The sequence below is a fragment of the Giraffa tippelskirchi genome, chromosome X (assembly GCF_054371585.1).
Source record: "Giraffa tippelskirchi isolate mGirTip1 chromosome X, T2T-mGirTip1v1.2.pri, whole genome shotgun sequence".
In the NCBI taxonomy this organism is placed as follows: Eukaryota; Metazoa; Chordata; class Mammalia; order Artiodactyla; family Giraffidae; genus Giraffa; species Giraffa tippelskirchi.
Genome location: NC_137289.1, coordinates 99,080,847 through 99,100,642, shown reverse-complemented (window position 1 = coordinate 99,100,642; position 19,796 = coordinate 99,080,847). Strand labels below are relative to the sequence as shown.

Sequence of the window (19,796 nt, the reverse complement as noted above, 5' to 3'; positions counted from 1 at the left end):
ACACCCAGGATTGATCTCTTTTAGGATGGATTGGTTGGATCTCCTTGCAGTCCAAGGGACTCTCAAGAGTCTTCTCCAACACCACAGTCCAAAAGCATCAATTCTTCGGTGCTCAGCTTTCTTCACCGTCCAACTCTCACATCCATACATGACCACTGGAAAAACCATAGCCTTGACTAGACGGACTTTTGTTGGCAAAGTAATGTCTCTGCTTTTAAATATGCTATCTAGGTTGGCCATAACCTTCCTTCCAAGGAGTAAGCGTCTTTTAAGTTCATGGCTGCAATCACCATCAGCAGTGATTTTGGAGCCCCCAAAAATAAAGTCTGACACTGTTTCCAGTGTTTCCCCATCTGTTCGCCATGAAGTGATGGGACCGGATGCCATGATCTTAGATTTCTGAATGTTGAGTTTTAAGCCACCTTTTTCACTCTCCTCTTTCTCTTTCATCAGGAGGCTCTTTAGTTCTTCACTTTCTGCCATAAGGGTGGTGTCACCTGCATATCTGAGGATATGGCGTGTGACTAAATAAGGGCCAGTTTGTCCAAAGCACTGTGTGCCTCTTCCTGTTTTTCACCCAGAATTCCTTCACGACGCAGTGTCATTCAGGGATCGCAGAGGTTACAACTTACCCCTGTAGAACTGGCTGTGAGCAACGCTGTTTCTGTTAGGGATCCTAATTCATCTGAAGCCAGAGATGGAATTTCTGAGCTGGAGTGCATCAGTGTCCTCAGGTGTGACCTATTAGAGCTGTTTTGGGTTGGCATCCAGGATGAGCACTCTGAACTGTTTGCAGATCTCTGTCCCAGGGCATGAAATCTCAGAACTGTTTGGGGGGGGGGGTCTGTGTCCAGAGGGTTGGGCCTCTCAGCTATTCATACATCTGCACACGAGAACAGTCTGAAGAGAGAGGCTGGATGGACCCCACTCTCACGGGCCTTAGAAGCAGGCCTGTGATGTCACATTTGCTACGATTTCTACCATGCCTCCCTACAGAGAGAAAAGCTTGGGGCCCCATCCTCAGAGAGGGTAATAATGCACAGTTCACAGAAGCCCAGGTAATAATCCTGTTAAGAAAAATACTTGCTGATATGACTGCCACCCTTGATAGGGGCCCTGTGACAAAAACTGTGTACACACACTCTCTCAGTCCATCTGCCCAACCCACAACAAGGAGGGCACCGTTAGCAGATGGGCGCCCAAGGCCCAGTGCAGAGGGAAGGTCTCAGCTCATGAGGAGGGGAGGAACTGGATGGAAGCTTGGGCTCCTTGGAGGAGGCGGGAAAGACTCAGCACAACCCTGGCCAGGGAGTGGGGGAGGGGGGCGTTGGCACAGGGCCACAAGGACCCTATGGCTGACTCACTGTCAGGGTATGTCTCTGTGTCTCCCCATCACACACCCAGCTTCTTATCTGATGGATGGAATGGACTCGTCACATTCCCTGGGGATGTGATCATGGAAGGTACAGAGTTGAGCCTCCAAGCAGCTGGGGGGAAATCTCACATTCACCAATTTGCATGAGGCTCCACCACAAATGCAGAGATCCCTGCCTCTCTTTCCCCCGTTAGAGCAGTCATTGGCAGGGAGATCAGCAAGAGGGCAGTCTGGGCAGGATAGGTTGTGAGGGACCCTGTGTGCAGCATGAGCCTCCCCAGGAATGGAGAATGTCCTTTTCTTGATGGGCAGAGGCCCCTGATGTGTGTGAAGGGAGCGTGATTAAGGCCCAGGCCATGGGCAACTGAGTCATTCTCTAGAGAAAGAGAGGATTTTACTCCCCAGGAGTAAAATGGAGACATCAGGATTTTACTCCCCAGTTTTTCCACTAGGATCTAGGATACTTTTCTCCCAGATAGGTATCTCCTCTAGGCTGTTGCTCAAATGTCACAATCTTAGAACTTCCCTGACCACTCTTTCTAGATATCATCCCCTCTCTCTATTTCACTATCCCAATTTAATGTTAATCATGGCAGTTACAAACACCTGATAAATTACTTGTATTTGGGGACCACATGATCCCAACAGAATGTAAGCTCCATGAGGAAAAGGTCGATTTTCTCTTTCCAAGCACACAAATTTGTGCTTGACACATACTTTGGAGAGAATGCATGAACAACGGAATGAACAGACAGTTAAGCCTGTTGAGAGAAGCTTAGCTAGACAGGCTGAGGATTCTGCTAGAGAACATATTCAGGGATGATAAGATGATGACAAAGCTGTGATCTTTATCTCACCTACGAGGTGGTGTCCTTGGGTCCCCTCGAAATTGACCCCTTTCCTAACAGAATGGAAGGTCCTGTTGTCTTTTTCACATATTACTCGCGGTCAACGTCAGAGGCCTTCCCCACGCCAGGACCTCAGATTCCAGTCGGAAGCTTTACTTATCCTGCCCACTGGGGGACTGTGGCTGGATATTTCTGCCTTAAACCGGAAAGCTCAAACAACTACGATGCGCAGCATAGATAAAATGCTTTCAATGCTCTTTGTTACGACAGTGGTCACTATAGACAAGTAATCTTCAGTTTATGAAGACTTCTTTTTGAGTCCAAGATGGCAGCAATCTGTGGGGTTTTCACCCTAACCTTGCCCTTCCGCCCTTGGCGGATCATCCTGGAATGGTCCCCGGGCATCTATATCTGCTGTTCCCCAATTCCACCAGCAAGGGGCGCGCGAGATGAAACAGTTCTGTCCTGGGATATACCACTGAGGGGAAGCGGTAAGACCCCCCCCCCACTCTGGAAGGTACCATTGGGAGAGGGCGTTCCACAGCAGGGAGGGCCCCCTTACACCGCGTCAGGCATGGACCACAGTTCCCAGGCGCGGCGCTCAGGGCGCCTCTGGGTCTATCCCGATTCGCTCCTCTTCGTCTTCCCGCTGCTTTCGAATCCGAGTGGACACTGGTATTCAGCGGAAACTTTCTTCGTCTCTTTTCCAACTCCACCCCTTCGTTGGTGGGACGACTACGGAGCGAGAGACCTGCTGTCGGTTTGGGTATGGCGTCAGAGAAGCTTTCTGGGTAGTGACTGGTCACCGCGTGATTGCGGGCGCTGTGGGCACAGAACTGGAACTGAGGGCGAGAGGCGCGTGTATACGCGTGCGCCTGCGTTAGCGTGCGCAACGATGCAGAGCATGCAATTTTCCTCCGAGTTTTATTGCTTTTCCCAAAGGGGTCGAATAGCTGCTCTGGTTAGTGGCGAGGTTTGGCGCGGTCACTGGCCGTGCATGGTGACTGCGTTTCAGTCTTGTTTAGCTCTCGCTCAGTCTGGATCCTGTGGCAGCGCACGGTCTTCACACAAATGCACGCAATTCATGTCCAGGGAGAGGTCTCTGAGTTTGGTGTCTCTCCCTGGAGAGTATACTGTATCTGGCACCTTGGGATTGTGTGTTGCTACGTGTGACAACACGGGTGCTGTTTGGCTACATTTGATCTTGAGCCTTTGGGCGGAATTGTGAGTGATGGGACATTTGATGTGAGTGGATTTTGTGAGCCATAATACAAAGCCTCTAGGATGTGTGCCTGTATACCGGGATGTGCATCTTTGGAGGTTTCTTGCCTTTCAGTCCCTGTGTGTGAGATCTCTGTGTTAGGGGTCTGCACCCCAGAATGTGAGATCACTGAGCTTTTTGATTCTGGGTTCCAAGTTGTGATGCCTCTGTGCTGCTTTAAGGATGGGTTAGTCTAAAGGTGTAAAGGATCAGCTGCCTGGGGCTCTATGCAGAGGTTGCAAATTTTTCCTTTGTCTGGGAACTTTGTCTTAAGATTATATGATATTCTTGAGTTATTAAAACTTCTGCCTTTCCGTTTAGGAGGGTTTGTATTAGGTCGGTAAGTGTCCGCGTGGTTTGGGAGTCAGTCTCCATGATGTGAAGCATCTGTGCAGTTCGCATTTGTTTCTGTCTGGAAGACTTTGGACTGTTTGCAGGGTCTCTGTCACAGCGTGTATGGTTATGGTCTCTGTTGTGTTTGAGCGTCTGAGACTCGAGTTGTGTGCTCTCTGTGCAGAGATTCAGTGAGCTCTTTTTGGTGTCTCTGGCTGTCTATGAGCTGTTGGAAGTCTTCGTGTTAGAAATAAAACCTCTTACGTTCTTGGCTGTGAGGTCTCTGTCCAGGAAGTGAGGATTTGGTAGCTGGCAGATATGATTCTGAAGCCGGGAACCTGACATGCTGACTGTGTGTTGTTGAGTGTATCACTTGCCTCGTGAAATCTCAGTATGTATCATAATTAATACAGTGGGGCCAGTGCCCATCTTGGAGGGTACCTGTGCATGTTAGCAATGTGTTTAAAGGGCCTGCCTCCAGACTGTCCTTCAGCAAATGTTTTCTGAGCACCTGCCATAGACCTGAGCACTATTGGAGGAGCTTGGGACAGGGCAAAACTAACCAAGTCTCTCATTGCATAGACTTGGTGGTCAGTAAGTAAATCAAGGGTGGCAGGCACTATGAAGAAAGATATTGCTAGATCAGGGGAAAAGGTGTATGTGGGTATGATATTATGATTTTCTTCAAGATAATGAGGGAAAGTCTCCCTGAAAGATGCCAAGTAAGCAGAGATCTGGAGGAAGTGAGGGAGCAGGTCGTGGGGTTACCTAAGGGAAGAGCATTCCAGGCAGAAGGAACAACAAATGCAACAGTCCTGGCATGGAAATCTACTTGGCGTGCTCCTGAATGTCAAGGAGTCCTGTGATGCACTGGGTTTGGCTCGTAGCTCTCATTGAAAGGGGCCTGGTGCTGCTATTTCTGTTTGTCCCCCAGTTTGTGGTCATCTGCATTTCACAGATGAAGGACTCAAGGCTCCAACATGTGCCCTGCACCTTCTCTCCTACCTATACCTGAAATTAGGAGTGAAACCTTCTGGTCCATCAGGAGAGACAGAGAACTTGAGTGTACCAGCTGCAGGGATGATAGCATCCGCGTTGAATGTCAGCCGAGCAGCGTACCTCAGTTTTAATGTGGGAATCATGCCTCATATCGTTGCCTGCCCTTGATGGAGGGCAGGACTTAAGAAGGAGAAAGGGAACTGGGGCAAAGGAGAGAGGCAGGAAGGGGAAGCTGGAGGACAATGAGAAAAAAAAATGAATGGTCTCATCACATTGCTTGGATTTGGCCCAAATCACCTTGATTAAATGATTGGAGTGATATATATATATATATATATATATATATATATATATATATATATATATATATATTTTTTTTTACTTTGTCCCTGTCCCTACCCTTTCTTTCCCTCCCCTTCTCTTTTGTGCCTGGGATACCACCTGGGGCTGGAGATTTCTTTTCTGTAAATTTTTCAACTACAAGCTTGCTTTTAAAATAGGTTATCTGTTTCTTTTTCACTGAAATTTGATAGTTTGTTCCGCTTCACCTAAATTGCCAGATGTAGTTATTCTATGACTATAAACTTATTCATAGAAGCCTTTTAATTTCTGTGGAATCTGTAACCTATTTCTTTCCTGATATTGGCAAGTTTTGTCTATAGTTATCTTGCTTTTGTTTTATTCTTCTGGGTGGAAATTTATGAATTCGTAGTGACCTTTTGAAAGAGCCAGCTTTGGGTTTTGTCGATTATCTATATATTTTTTCTAATATCTGTTCCGATCTCTATTTCCCTTATTTTGCTGAGTCTCGCTACCAAAGGGGTTTAATAAAGTCCCTGAAAGTTTCCCAAGTATAGTGTAATCTCACAGATTCTAGGGCACTGTTGTAGCCGCACTGAGTGAGATCCACTGAATGTAGATCATGGCATCTGCACTTTTTACAAGAAGTCCTCAGTTCTGATTGACGTGGACAACGTGTCTAGGCACTACTGGAGCAGAGGCATGGTCTTATTTTCCCTACTGCCAGGCTGTCTTCACTGAGAGCATGTGACAGGGTTGTCTGTTTTCTCTGATGCACAAACCCAAGGGGTATGACACAAACTCAAGGGGGTTGACAATTAAATGGAGGGAGGCTTTGGACTAGAGCAGATGCGGTGGACTTTGGAAAAAGTAGATGCATTAGAGATTTTCGAAGTAAAAGTGACAGAACTCAGCAAGAATATGGACTTGAAGTGAAGGAGAGGGAATTGTAAACATGGTTAAGACCAAGTTTCTGTGTCCTGTCATAAGGGTACAAAGGTGTCATGGGAAATCCTGGAAGTTGGCCAGGTCTGGAAAGAATTCCAAATAAGATTTTTATGTTTATGAGCTCATGGTCTAGATGGATACAATAACCAGTATTTACATACTTAAAAGTTCCTTTTCCTTTTAAAAAAAAGTGAGAGGTATTGAGATATAATTTATATACAATAGAAGTCAATGCTTTAAAGCATTACCGTTTGTCGAGTTTTCACATATGCATACCATTGCGTAAATGCTACCACAACAAAAATGTAGAAAACGCCCCATTCGTTTGAAAATGCTCCTTTGGGCTATTTGCATTCAGACTCCTTCCTCCATTCCTATACCCTGGCCACCGCAGATATATTTCTGTGCCTATAGTTGTGCCTTTTCCAGGAATCCATTGACATGAAATCATATAACACATAGCCTTCTGTGTCTGACATCTCTCAGTGGCACAGCTGAGATGCATCCTTGCTGTTACATGCATTAGGAGTTCCTTTTGAAATGACTGTGTAGTATTCTCCTGCACGAGTATACACTTTTGTTTCTCTTTCATCTATATGCCAGTTGTTGAATAGTTGGGCTGTTTCTGGTTTTTGGCTATTAGGAGTACATGAGTAGGATATTTTAGTAATGGTCCTTGTGTGAATATGTTTTCCTTTGTCTTGGGTAAAATTAAAACTCCTAGTAAGTACGAAAATTCCTGAGAATAAGAAGAATGTGCTACTGGAGACGAGTGAAGAAATAGCTACAGAAGGAATGACAAGGCTAAGCCAAAGTGGAAACAACCCCCAGCTGTGGATGTGTCTGGTGGTGAAAGTCAAGTCCGATGCTAAAAGAACAATATTGTACAGGAACCAGAGGTATATTCTGAGAAATCAGTTACCAGTTCAGAGATATAAAGGTGCAGTGCTGCAAGCAACAGATGGAAACAGAGGTATGTATTTCTGTGTCTCTTCCATGGAAGTGAGTAAAGCCATCGCAAGCGTGATGGAAAACCCAGAAGCAGAGAAGGAAATGGTTCATCAAAGCATGTATAAAAATAGGTATTAAAAACCGTAATGTCTGTTTCTGTCACGAATGTCTTTCTGAGACACATTCTCCACTAAGGGTAACCTGGGACTACCTATCACCAGTTTGTGGATGCATAAGAAAGACTGCCCTGGAAGGAAAAATATATAGTCTTCAAGCCCCTTTCTCATCCTCCAGAGACCCTGCCGTTCCAGGACTCCACCTCAGTGGCGAGAAAACCTCAACGTGCACGGCACACGCCGAACTCCGGGAGCATGCGCAGTGTGTGCACGTGCACCCGTTGCTGCGCATGCGCCTTGGTGCACATACATCCTGAGCGTTCTGTGAGGAGCGTTGGGCCTGAGGCGGTTGGGTTTATTCAGTCCCGGTTCCTTCTCACTGCTTGCGAGTCACCAGGTAGGTCCACAGATCTGTCCTGTCTGGAGTTGAAGTGTGCGAGTGTGTGAGGGGGAGCCAGCGAGTTTCGGGCGGGTCGGGCAGTGCGATCTGGGGCCTTTGAGGAGGAAAGCCCTCGAGGTCGTCATCTTTCTCCTCAGAGGTGTCGCGACGCCATAGTTCTTGCCCTGGTGGCTGGAGGGGAAGGGCGGTGGGCAGAAGAGGGCAGGGGTCGGGTGATGGTGGGGGGGAGACTTGGGAGTGCTATTTGAAATATCTGGTTCACTGGGGCCCTGGAACTGACGACAGAGCACAGAATCTGGGGCCGGCAGTGGGACCTGGGCAGGGGGCGGGGTGGGCGATTAAGGAAAGGCCTAGAAACCGGACCGCGGGGGGGTTGTGACTGTATTGTTATAGCCACGCGTTTTGGGGAACAAACTCACTCAGAGGGACAATGCAGGTAATGGAGGGCAGTTTATTACACCGGCGGGCCCAAGGCAGAGTCTCCTCTTAGCCAAGGACCCCGACCAGCATTTGTGAAAATCTTTTATACCCCATGTGTACGTGTCCGAACTCACCACCCCAAATTCCTCGAGACTTACATAAACAAAGGAAGGGTAAATACAATCACAGTAATCTCATCATTTAGGTGTTATGTGTTCAAACAGTTAAACAGTTGGCCAATAATCAATAAGCCGGAGGTTACACTCCGATAGGTACAGAAACATTTACGGCCTGTCCAGAGACAGGGGTGATTAGTGTATGTTTTCTCTTAGGCGATGAGTAACCTGGATAGGATCTTCAAGGTTCCCCTGTCCGGAGGGGGTCTTATCCTTCTATTGTCGTTTTCACAGGCACTAGGCACAGAGTTCAGAGTCCATTAGAGAGGTGGCCGAGCATGATCAGCACCAACAGGCCTAAGATGGAGTCCAGGCCCCAGGAATTCCTTCTTCATTATCCCGGGTTTTGTGATAAGGTGTCAAGGGAGACGTGGACCAGTTGCTCTGCATGCACTCACCTCAGCCCCAGACCCTGAGAAAATCAGGCTGTAAAGACTGAGCCTTTCTTCTTGTTCCAGCTGAATTCCAAGGGAGTTGGGGGAGATATGTCTGGTGAAAAGGAGTGTGACAAAAGGAACAGTCCTGGATTTTTAATTCCTAGCAGCGTTTCACTAAATATCTTCATGATGGAGAATTCTGTTGTGAAATCAAACTTCCTCACAAAAGTTCAGCCTTCCTGTGTACCTTAAGGTGATTTCTCTGCCAGCTTAGCAAAGACAAATATGGCTTTTCTAGCAACTGTATTTGGTGTACTTGGAATGCATGTACACTCGTACTTAACCAGAGTTTTCTTTTGAAAGTATTTTCACATTTTTTAAAAAATAATAAGTCAACGTATGGTCATAAAAGTGATCAAATATAGCTGTACTCTTAAATACATTTTCTAAATCACAATATTCTACTTTCAGGGAGAAATATGAGTTTGCAAGTGGCATCAACATTGGGACCTGTAGATCAAGAGTGCTCCCAGCTGGGTGAACCTGTGGTTGTGAGTACCTTACCATTTGATGTTTTCTATTAGCACAAGTTTATTTTGGAGAAAATATTGTTAAGTAGTGAGGTCGTTGCTGAGCCGCAGAAAGACGGCCGGGATTCTTGGCCTCTGGAGGAGAAGAATTCAATCCGGGGCCAGAGACGAGGCTGGATCGCCCAGAGCTTTGGTGTGATCAAGTTTTATTAAAGTGTAAACGAGATAGAGAAAGCTTCTGACATAGGCATCGGAAGGGGGTAGAAAGAGTACTCCCCTGCTAGTCTTCAGCTGGATGATACATAGTCACTAGCAGTTTGTTAATGAAAGAAAGGAATGTCTTAAACTCAGAATGGCACCAGGCCCCTCATCCATAAGATGTATTTTGGAATAATCTGGGCACCAGACATCCCGGGTCATAAAACGATTGACTTGAATTTTGCAGAAAGGCAGATCATGCAAATAGTTTCATTTACATAGATTAGGGGAACAATGTCTGAGTATAACATACTGGTTTGTCAAGTAAGTTCTGAGCCATTAGGCGGAAGACAGCGCTTGGGGTAAATGCAGAGTACAATAACATAGCTTAAGACAAACATTTCCATAAGAAAAAAGGATTGGTTAACTCAAAGTTTGAGAATAGTTAACTTCAGGTGAAACCAGGTGTCATGGCAACACAGTATTTTCAGAGAAACCTCTTTTAAATTTGTATAGAGAAGGGAAACAATATCCCTAGTTTGTTTCATCCTGCCGCTTAAGAGAGAGAGAAAATGTCTGACACTTGCAGCCTATTTCCTCCGTTTGGAGACTCCTGGCCTTCCTGCCGGTTGCCCTCTCAGTAAGTAGTACAGATGCAGCGATAAAGGTCTTTCATGCTGATAAAGGGTGACAGTTTGTCTTAGGAAGGAACATTGATCCAGATATATTACAGTCTGGTGTTGCCTGGATGAGTATACCGTTAAATTCCCTGGAAATGTGCCCAGTGACTCCCTTCCTCCTGCTTATTAACAACAGATTGCATACTTCCATCCCAACATAGATTTAAATAGCTTCCAAAGTCTTTCTGGGTAACTCTTAGGGGAGCTAACTTTTCTCTGTGGGAAGAGTAACTTTATTAAAAGTAAGTACATAGAATTGTGTTGGGAAAATGTTGTTAGGTTAACTTATGATCAGATATATCTGTGTCTTATGTATATTTATGCTATTAGATGTATTAACAACAAAAGGTTTTTATTTGCATGCCCACTCTACTAGGACCAGTAGCCCAGTGTTGAGCAACCTCAACAAGGGGAACCACCAGCTGAAATGCAGGATATCACACCGGCAAAGGAGGAAATAAATGAAGAGGATCCAGTGGATCGTGGTGAAGAGAAGCTTGAGACATAATTTATATACAAGAGAAGTCAATGCTTTAAAGCATTCCTGTTTGTCGAGTTTTGACATATGCATACCATTGCGTAAATGCTACCACAACAAAAAGGTAGAAAACGTCCCGTTGGTTTGAAAATGCTCCCTCGGGTGAGAATGCAAACTAGTACAGCCACTATGGAGAACAGTGTGGAGATTCCTTAAAAAACTGGGAATAGAACTGCCATACGACACAGCAATCCCTCTGCTGGGCATACACACCAAGGAAACCAGAATTGAAAGAGACACGTGTAGCCCAGTGTTCATCACAGCACTGTTTACAATAGCCAGGACATGGAAGCAACCTAGATGTCCATCAGCAGACGAATGAATAAGGAAGCATTGGTACATATACCCAATGGAATATTACTCAGCCATTAGAAAGAATACATTTGAATCATTTCTATTGAGATGGATGAAACTGGAGCCCATTATTCAGAGTGAAGTAAGCCAGAAAGGAAAACACCAATACGGTATACTAATGCATATATATGGAATTTGAAAGACGGTAACCATAACCCTATTGCGAGACAGAATAAGAGACAGAGATGCATAGAACAGTCGTATGGACTCTGAGGGAGAAGGTGAGGGTGGGACGTTCTGAGAGAATAGCATTGAAACATGTATATTATCATATGTGAAACAGAACACCATTCCAGGTTCGATGCATGAGACAAATGCTCAGGGCTGGGGCAATGGGATGACCCAGAGGGATGGGATGGAGAGTGGGTGGGAGGGGGGTTCAGGATGGGGAACACATGTAAACCCATAGCTGATTCATGTCAATGTATGGCAAAAGCCACTACAATATTGTAAAGTAATTAGCCCCCAACTAAAATAAATAAATTTATTAAAAAAAAAAAAAAAAAAAGCAAATGCTCCCTCCGGCTATTTGCATTCAGATTCCTTCCTCCATTCCTATACCCTGGCAACCACAGATACATTTCTGTGCCTATAGTTGTGCGTTTTCCAGAAATCCATTGACATGAAATCATATAACACATAGCTTTCTGTGTCTGACATCTCTCAGTGGCACAGCTGAGATGCCTCCTTGCTGTTACATGCATTAGTAGTTCCTTTTGAAATGACTGTGTAGTATTCTTATGCATGAGTATACTCTTTTTTTCTTTCATCTACATACCAGTTGTTGAATAGTTTGGTTGTTTCTAGTTTTGGCTATTAAGAGTACATGAGTAGGATATTTTAGTAATGGTCCTTGTGTGAATATGTTTTCCTTTCTCTTGGGTAAAATTGGCTAAAATTAAAACGCCTAGGAAGTACCGAAATTCTTGAGAATAAGAAGAATATGCTACCGGAGAAGAGTGAAGAAATAGCTACAAAAGGAATGAAAAGGCTAAGCTAAAGTGGAAACAGCCCCCAGCTGTGGATGTGTCTGGTGGTGAAAGTCAAGTCCGATGCTAAAAGAAGAATATTGTACAGGAACCAGAGGTATATTCTGAGAAATCAGTTACCAGTTCAGAGATATAAATGTGCAATGCTCCAAGCAACAGATGGAAACGGAGGTACATATTTCTGTGTCTGTTCTATGGAAGTGAGTAAAGCCATTGCAAGCATGATGGAAAACCCAGAAGCAGAGAAGGAAATGGTTCATCAAAGCATGTATAAAAATAGGTATTCAAACCAGTAATGTCTATTCCTGTCATAAATGTCTTCCTGAGACACATTCTCCACTAAGGGTAACCTGGGACTACCTATCACCACAGTTTGTGGATGCGTAAGAAAGACTGCACTGGAAGGAAAAAAATACAGTCTTCAACCCCCTTTCTCATCCTCCAGAGACCCTGCGGTTCCAGGACTCTTACCTCAGTAGCGAGAAAAGCTCAACGTGCTCGGCACACGCGGAACTCAGGGAGCATGCGCAGTGTGTGCCCGTACACCCGCTACTGCGCATGCGCCTTGGTGCGCATAAGTAGCGCAGATTCTGTGAGGAGCGTTGGGCCTGAGGCGGTTGTGTTTACTCAGTCCCGGTTCCTTCTCGCTGCTTTCGAGTCACCGGGTAGGTCCACAGATCTGTCCTGTCTGGAGTTGATGTGTGCGAGCGTGTGAGGGGGAGCCAGCGAGTTTCGGGCGGGTCGGGCAGTGCGTTTTCGGGCCTTTGAGGAGGAAGGCCCTCGAGGTCGTCATCTTGCTCTTCAGAGGTGTCGTGATGCCATAGTTCTTGCCCTGGTGGCTGGAGAGGAAGCTCGGTGGGCAGAAGAGGGCAGGGGTCGGGTGATGGTGGGGGTGAGACTTGGGAGTGCTATTTGAAATATCTGGTCCACTGGGGCCCTGGAACTGATGACAGAGCACAGAATCTGGGGCCGGCAGTGGGACCTGGGCAGGGGGCGGGGTGGGCGATTAAGGAAAGGCCTAGAAACCGGACCGCGGGTGGGGGGGTGGGTTGTGACTGTCTCCCGGGTTTTGTGATAAGGTGTCAAGGGAGACGTGGACCGGTTGCTCTGCATGCAGACTCACTTCAGCCCCAGACACTGAGAAAATCGCCATAGTCAGGCTGTAAAGACTGAGCCTTCTAGTTCCAGCTGAATTCCAAGGGAGTTGGGGGAGATATGTCTGGTGAATAGGAGTGTGACAAAAGGAATAGTCCTGAATTTTTAACTCTTAGCAGTATTTCACTAAATATCTTCATAATGGAGAATTCTGTTGTGAAATCAAACTTCCTCACAAAAATTGAGCCTTCCTGTGTACCTTAAGGTAATTTCTCTGCCAGCTTAGCAAAGACAAAAATGGCTTTTCTAGTAACTGTATTTAGTGTGATTGGAATGCATGTACACTCATACTTAACCATCGTTTTCTTTTGAAAGTATTTTCACATTTTTAAAAAAAGTAATAAGTCAACATATGGCCATAAAAGTGATCAAATATAGCTCTAGTCATAAATACATTTTCTAAATCACAACATTCTACTTTCAGGGAGAAATATGAGTGGGCAAGTGGCATCAACACTGGGACCTATAGATCAAGAGTCCTCCCAGCTGGATGCACCTGTGGTTGTGAGTACCTTACCATTTGGTGTTTTCTATTAGCAGAAGTTTATTTTTGAGAAAATGATGTTAAGTAGTACAGATGCAGTGATAAAGGTCTTTCATGCTGATAAAGGGTGACAGTGTGTCTTAGGAAGGAACATTGATCCAGATATATTACAGTCTGGCGTTGCCTGGATGAGTATACTGTTAAATTCCCTGGAAATGTGCCCAGTGACTCCCTCCTCCTGCTTATTAACAACAGATTGCATACTTCCATCCCAACATAGAGTTAAATAGCTTCCAAAGTCTTTCTGAGTAACTCTTTTGGGAGTTAACTTTTCTCTGTGGGAAGAGAAACTTTATTAAAAGTAAGTACATAGAATTGTGTTGGGAAAATGTTGTTAGGTTAACTTATGATCAGATACATCTGTGTCTTATGTATATTTATGCTATTAGATGTATTAACAACAAAAGGTTTTTATTTGCATGCCCACTCTACTAGGACCAGCAGCCCAGTGTTGAGCAACCTCAACAAGGGGAACCACCAGCTGAAATTCATGATATCACACCTGCAAAGGAGGAAGTAAATGAAGAGCATCCAGTGGATCGTGGTGAAGAGAAGCTGCAGCATGCCTGTCAAGGTAAAGTGTATCAGTGCATCCTGCCTTAAGACATACCCAGTGAGTGGAGGAAAGGAAACATTAGAAAAGGACTTCAGACAGTTCCTAAAAAACTGAGGAGAGTATAGTTTGCAGGTTCGTGTGGTTGGTGAAGTTTTCCCTTGTTTTCAAGACAAGTCGGGGGAGCATCTAAGTTGTCTGAGGACAACCCTGGAAAAGGAAAATGGTAATGACTTTCGGAAAATTCTGCTTTCTTTTTCTCCAGCAAAACATTCCTGGAATAATGCTCCTGAATTTCTTACTCATCACATTTTTACCATCCTAACCTAAGGCTTTTAATTCATAACACTGAGGGAATGAATATCATCATTCCCTTGTTTATATTGTAGGTTTTACAGCTGAATTGATGTATTTTTTTAATGATTCTGACCTGGAACTTGATCTCCCGGAATTGGCTGTGGCAAAGACTGGGGGTCAAGGTGGAGATGGTCCTGATGTCTAGGAGGAGATTGCGTCAAATATAGAGCCTGTTGAAATGCCAGAAGCAGGTATGTCATCCATTCAGAAAGTAATTTATGTGGTTTCTGTTTTTCAGAATATTGTATCTTTAATAATATAGAGGGAACATTACTATTATTTTAATAATAGAATTCACATATTCTTTGAAAGACAGTTCACATCCCAGATGCCTGAGTGCCTGACTTACAGACTTTCCAATAAAGAGACAGGATCAAAGCCATATCGAACTGAAAATAGGAAACCGTTTTCCTTTTTTTTTTATTTTTAAATAAATTTATTTATTTTAGTTGGAGGCTAATTACTTTACAATATTGTAGTGGTTTTTGCCATACATTGACATGAATCAGCCATGGGTTTACATGTGTTCCCCATCCTGAACCCCCCCCACACCTCCCTCCCCCTCCCATCCCTCCGGGTCATCCCACTGCCCCAGCCCTGAGCATTTGTCTCATGCATCGAACCTGGAATGATGTTCTGTTTCACATATGATAATATACATGTTTCAATGCTATTCTCTCAGAACGTCCCACCCTCACCTTCTCCCTCAGAGTCCATAAGACTGTTCTATGCATCTGTGTCTCTTATTCTGTCTCGCATATAGGGTTATCGTTACCATCTTTCAAATTCCATATATATGCATTAGTATACTGTATTGGTGTTTTTCTGTCTGGCTTACTTCACTCTGTATAATGGGCTCCAGTTTCATCCTTCTCAATAGAACTGATTCAAAAGGAAACCGTTTTCTTTCCTTGAGTATAAGTACTTTAAGCAACAGCTAATAATTTTCAGGTTCTTTTCTAATTTCTGCTTGTAACAAATACGGAATGCATTTGTAATAAATATCAGTTTACATGAAATATGCTCAGTAGGTTCTAGTACCAGCTTTAACATAATGTGTGTGATTCAGGTAAATCCCTTAACTTCTAAACTGAACTTTATTCATATAAGTTGTGAATTCAGAACAGATACACTAAAATGCCAATTTTTCCATGCTGATTTTTGCACTCTCTGATTCCCTTCGATGGAATGCATACAAGAGTACTCTGTTTTTCTTGATTGATTTATCATAAAATATCATCTAGAGTCAAATTATAACAGGGGAATTGCGATTTCATTTTCTGATGGGGGACCCATGTACACCCGTGGCTGATTCATATCAATGTATTGCAAAAAACACCACACTATTGTAAAGTAATTAGCCTCCAATTAAAATTAAAAAATTAATTTTTTTAAAAAAGAAAATGAGCCAACATTCTGCTTGATGTTTGTTAAATTCTCTCAAATTCTGAATTCTCTAGCTCTTAAGAAAATTAGTTGCATTTTAAATCCTTTCCCCATTGAAGCATGATATGACTGAATAATAAAATGGCAAAAGGTAGTCTAGTTTCCTGTTTCTGTGGCTGATCAAGTTGAGAGAGTGCATTTAGTCAGTGATATTCCAGGCAGGTGTGAGTGAGATACACATGCTAAGCACACTACCTGCCCCCATGTTTGGTCTGTTTTGGGGGGCGTTTTTTTGCTTATTTTAAGTGGAGGATCATTACTTTACACTACTCTGATGGTTTTTGCCATACACCCAACTCTCACTCTTAAGGAACTAGTAAAAATCTGAGCCTCACGATATAATCGTCTCTCACTATATCAAATATGTTATTTTTCCTCTTTGATACGTGAGTTTAAAAAGTTTTGAAGGTTAAAGTCTGTAACTCTAGTTCTTCCCACGTAATCAGCGTAGTATCTTTCACATAGGTGTTCTCCAGATTGCTGACAATTAATTGCATGGTTCTAATTTTACAGGAAGAACTTCATGGTTAGGGAAGATTTTACTGTGTATTAGCCTTCTAAATATTTTCACTTTACCTTTTTGTTCCATTCCATTAGAACATGTAGATGAAAGGACAACTTTCAGACTACTTGCAAGTAACTACAGAACATGATTAAAATGTTCTCTTAGAAACATCTTAGCCCTAAATATGTATGGTATTTAAAAAGAAAAATACATTAATTATAAAGTACATAAATATAAAATCCTACCCCCAACAAACAGGTAAGAAAAAGAGCAACAGAATAAACCTAACGGAAAAAGAAAAAGATACTTAATAAAAGACAGGTATGAATCGTCAGGAAGAGGAAAATAAACTCAACTAATAAATAAACACAATGTGGTAATTTACATAATTTTGTAACACACATATATATACACACACATTTTTTAATATTCTTTTCTGTTGTGATTTATCACAGGAGATTGGACATAGTTCCCTGTGCTGTATAGTAGGACCTTGTTGTTTATCCATTCTGAATGTGATAGTTTGTATCTGCCAACCCCAAATTGCCAGTCCATTCCTCTCAGTTTACATGATTGTGAAGAAAATGGACAAAGCCCAAGTATACCTAATAAGAAATATGAACAAGACACTAACAGTAGATTACAGAATTAAAACAGAGTATAATCTGGAACTCACATATTTTTAGAATATTGATGGGATGTGTCTAATAGGGTAGAAAAAGAAATATTATTTAACATAGCCCAGAGTAACTAAATAAGTAAACATCACAAGATACCGTGGATGAACTTTTGAAATTGGTCAGAGTTGTCTCTCAAAAGCCATTGTCATTCAGAAACAAACCAAAAAATCTCCTTTTCCAGATTTTCTTCTCTCTTCCTACTTGCTTTTCTCTCTCACTCATACTCCCTCTAGCTCTCCCGTTTCTTTTCTTCTCTCCTTTTTCTCTTTCTTCTTTTGGTGTGGCTGTGAGAAAGTCCTATTTCTGCTTCACATGTTGATGTCGCCAGTGATAGTAATGACTGAAAATTAGTGTCCCCATATAATTTATTATACCAACTGGAATGCTTTCCAAGGTGACAAGAAACATTTAGAATTACAAGAGGGCCACAAGTAAAAAGGGGGATAAATGTTTAACTGACTTAAAACAACCACATCAGGGATAAATTAGAACAAATGAAAATTTCTACACTCTTCCACAGTAGAGAAGAAACAAATGTACTACTGGCCTTTTTCTTTACTTCACTTAAGCAGTAACAGAGATAACAACTGTTGAGCTGTCCTATATTCGGAATATTATTTCAAACCAACACAGTTCAATGATACTTTTGGGGGATTTTTTGGTTTTAGTTTTGGTGTATTTTGTTTGTCTTAGGGTGTTTTTTGTTGTTAGATATTTTACTGAATGTGTACACAGTTTTGCCCTCTACTGAAAACGACCTTCTGATAGGTTCAATTGATTTCATTTGTTCTGAACTCAGTGTCCTTATTTTCTTGTATAACTAGGAAGGGTAGTGTGTTTTTAAAAATACTGGTAATACGCTTGAAAAGCCTATAAAATCTCTAGAGAGGATTAACTGAAGGTAAGCCAAAGGGTCGCCCGTAGTGTTCTTGTTTTAGTCCACTTTATAAAACTACAACTGCGATGAACTCTGTACACCTCTCCTGTCATCGAAATTTCTGCTAAGTAACTTTTTTAATGTATATATTATAGGTGAAGGGCGACGATTTGCTTGAAAGAAGATAGACTGAAGCCGTCTGTGCTGTTCTTATGTTGTATATTTGACTGTTAAAGTTCTGTCAATAAAGTTTCATTTTCTCCTTGCACATTTTTTGTTACATTTATCCCCGAGGATTTAATGGTATTGAAAATCCATGGTTTGTGATTTTTATGGCCTAGTTGAGGATGTATGTAGAGATAGAATGTTTGTATATAGATTTTCTGTTCCACAGTTCCTCTAAATATGCATATTAATTCCACAAATTTAGATCTAGATTATTTTTGCTTTTCAAAATATACTATAATATTTGAATATCAACAGTTTCTACTGGCTTAAACCTTAAACCTTTCCTCATTTTGCAGGATTGAACAAACCAGCCAGAATACTCTTGACTAAAGCAGGTGATAATCGGCATTTTTCCCGATAGGAAATGAGTAATCTTCTCCATTTCGACCTGTTTACGTTGCTTTTTTGTAGATACACTTTATCAGAGTAAGTTCCATTCTATTCCTAGCTTGCTGTCTTGAATATAGATTCAGTTCAGTTCAGTTCAGTCGCTCAGTCGTGTCCGACTCTCTGCGACCCCATGAATTGCAGCACGCCAGGCCTCTCTGTCCATCACCAACTCCTGGAGTCCACCCAAACCCATGTCCATCGAGTCGGTTATGCCATCCAACCATCTCAGCCTCTGTCGTCCCCTTCTCCTTCCGCCCCCAATCCTACCCAGCATTAGGGTCTTTTCCAATGAGTCAGCCCTTCGCATGAGGTGGCCCAAGTATTGGAGTTTCAGCTTCAACATCAGACCTTCCAGTGAACACCCAGGATTGATCTCTTTTAGGATGGATTGGTTGGATCTCCTTGCAGTCCAAGGGACTCTCAAGAGTCTTCTCCAACACCACAGTCCAAAAGCATCAATTCTTCGGTGCTCAGCTTTCTTCACCGTCCAACTCTCACATCCATACATGACCACTGGAAAAACCATAGCCTTGACTAGACGGACTTTTGTTGGCAAAGTAATGTCTCTGCTTTTAAATATGCTATCTAGGTTGGCCATAACCTTCCTTCCAAGGAGTAAGCGTCTTTTAAGTTCATGGCTGCAATCACCATCAGCAGTGATTTTGGAGCCCCCAAAAATAAAGTCTGACACTGTTTCCAGTGTTTCCCCATCTGTTCGCCATGAAGTGATGGGACCGGATGCCATGATCTTAGATTTCTGAATGTTGAGTTTTAAGCCACCTTTTTCACTCTCCTCTTTCTCTTTCATCAGGAGGCTCTTTAGTTCTTCACTTTCTGCCATAAGGGTGGTGTCACCTGCATATCTGAGGATATGGCGTGTGACTAAATAAGGGCCAGTTTGTCCAAAGCACTGTGTGCCTCTTCCTGTTTTTCACCCAGAATTCCTTCACGACGCAGTGTCATTCAGGGATCGCAGAGGTTACAACTTACCCCTGTAGAACTGGCTGTGAGCAACGCTGTTTCTGTTAGGGATCCTAATTCATCTGAAGCCAGAGATGGAATTTCTGAGCTGGAGTGCATCAGTGTCCTCAGGTGTGACCTATTAGAGCTGTTTTGGGTTGGCATCCAGGATGAGCACTCTGAACTGTTTGCAGATCTCTGTCCCAGGGCATGAAATCTCAGAACTGTTTGGGGGGGGGGGTCTGTGTCCAGAGGGTTGGGCCTCTCAGCTATTCATACATCTGCACACGAGAACAGTCTGAAGAGAG

General features: G+C 43.2%; 1 protein-coding gene across 6 annotated transcripts; it reads left to right on the top strand.

The window, feature by feature from the left end:
- Positions 1–2,768: 2,768 nt before the first annotated feature.
- LOC145537195 (uncharacterized) lies at positions 2,769–18,178 on the top strand. Of its 6 annotated transcripts, none has more exons than XM_081568022.1 (12): positions 2,769–2,989; positions 6,789–7,037; positions 7,310–7,528; positions 8,586–8,757; positions 8,976–9,055; positions 10,289–10,886; positions 11,716–12,073; positions 12,239–12,458; positions 13,373–13,452; positions 13,928–14,066; positions 14,435–14,593; positions 18,066–18,178. In XM_081568022.1, the coding sequence occupies exons 8-11, from the start codon at positions 12,317–12,319 to the stop codon at positions 14,545–14,547; spliced, it is 474 nt and encodes a 157-aa protein (XP_081424148.1). In that variant the 5' UTR covers positions 2,769–2,989; positions 6,789–7,037; positions 7,310–7,528; positions 8,586–8,757; positions 8,976–9,055; positions 10,289–10,886; positions 11,716–12,073; positions 12,239–12,316; the 3' UTR covers positions 14,548–14,593; positions 18,066–18,178. The 6 variants fall into 6 exon arrangements, 5 of the variants coding, with proteins under 5 accessions (XP_081424148.1, XP_081424149.1, XP_081424147.1 ...); XM_081568023.1 differs by having other exon boundaries at positions 10,289–11,025; XM_081568021.1 differs by having other exon boundaries at positions 10,289–12,458.
- The last annotated feature ends 1,618 nt before the right edge of the window (positions 18,179–19,796 follow it).

Coding starts and splice junctions, on each gene's coding strand:
- LOC145537195 (XM_081568021.1), top strand. CDS start 12,173: ATGCGTAAGAAAGACTGCACTGGAAGGAAAAAAATACAGTCTTCAACC. Junction 12,459..13,372: donor CGCTGCTTTCGAGTCACCGG/GTAGGTCCACAG, acceptor TTCTACTTTCAG/GGAGAAATATGAGTGGGCAA. Junction 13,453..13,927: donor AGCTGGATGCACCTGTGGTT/GTGAGTACCTTA, acceptor CCACTCTACTAG/GACCAGCAGCCCAGTGTTGA.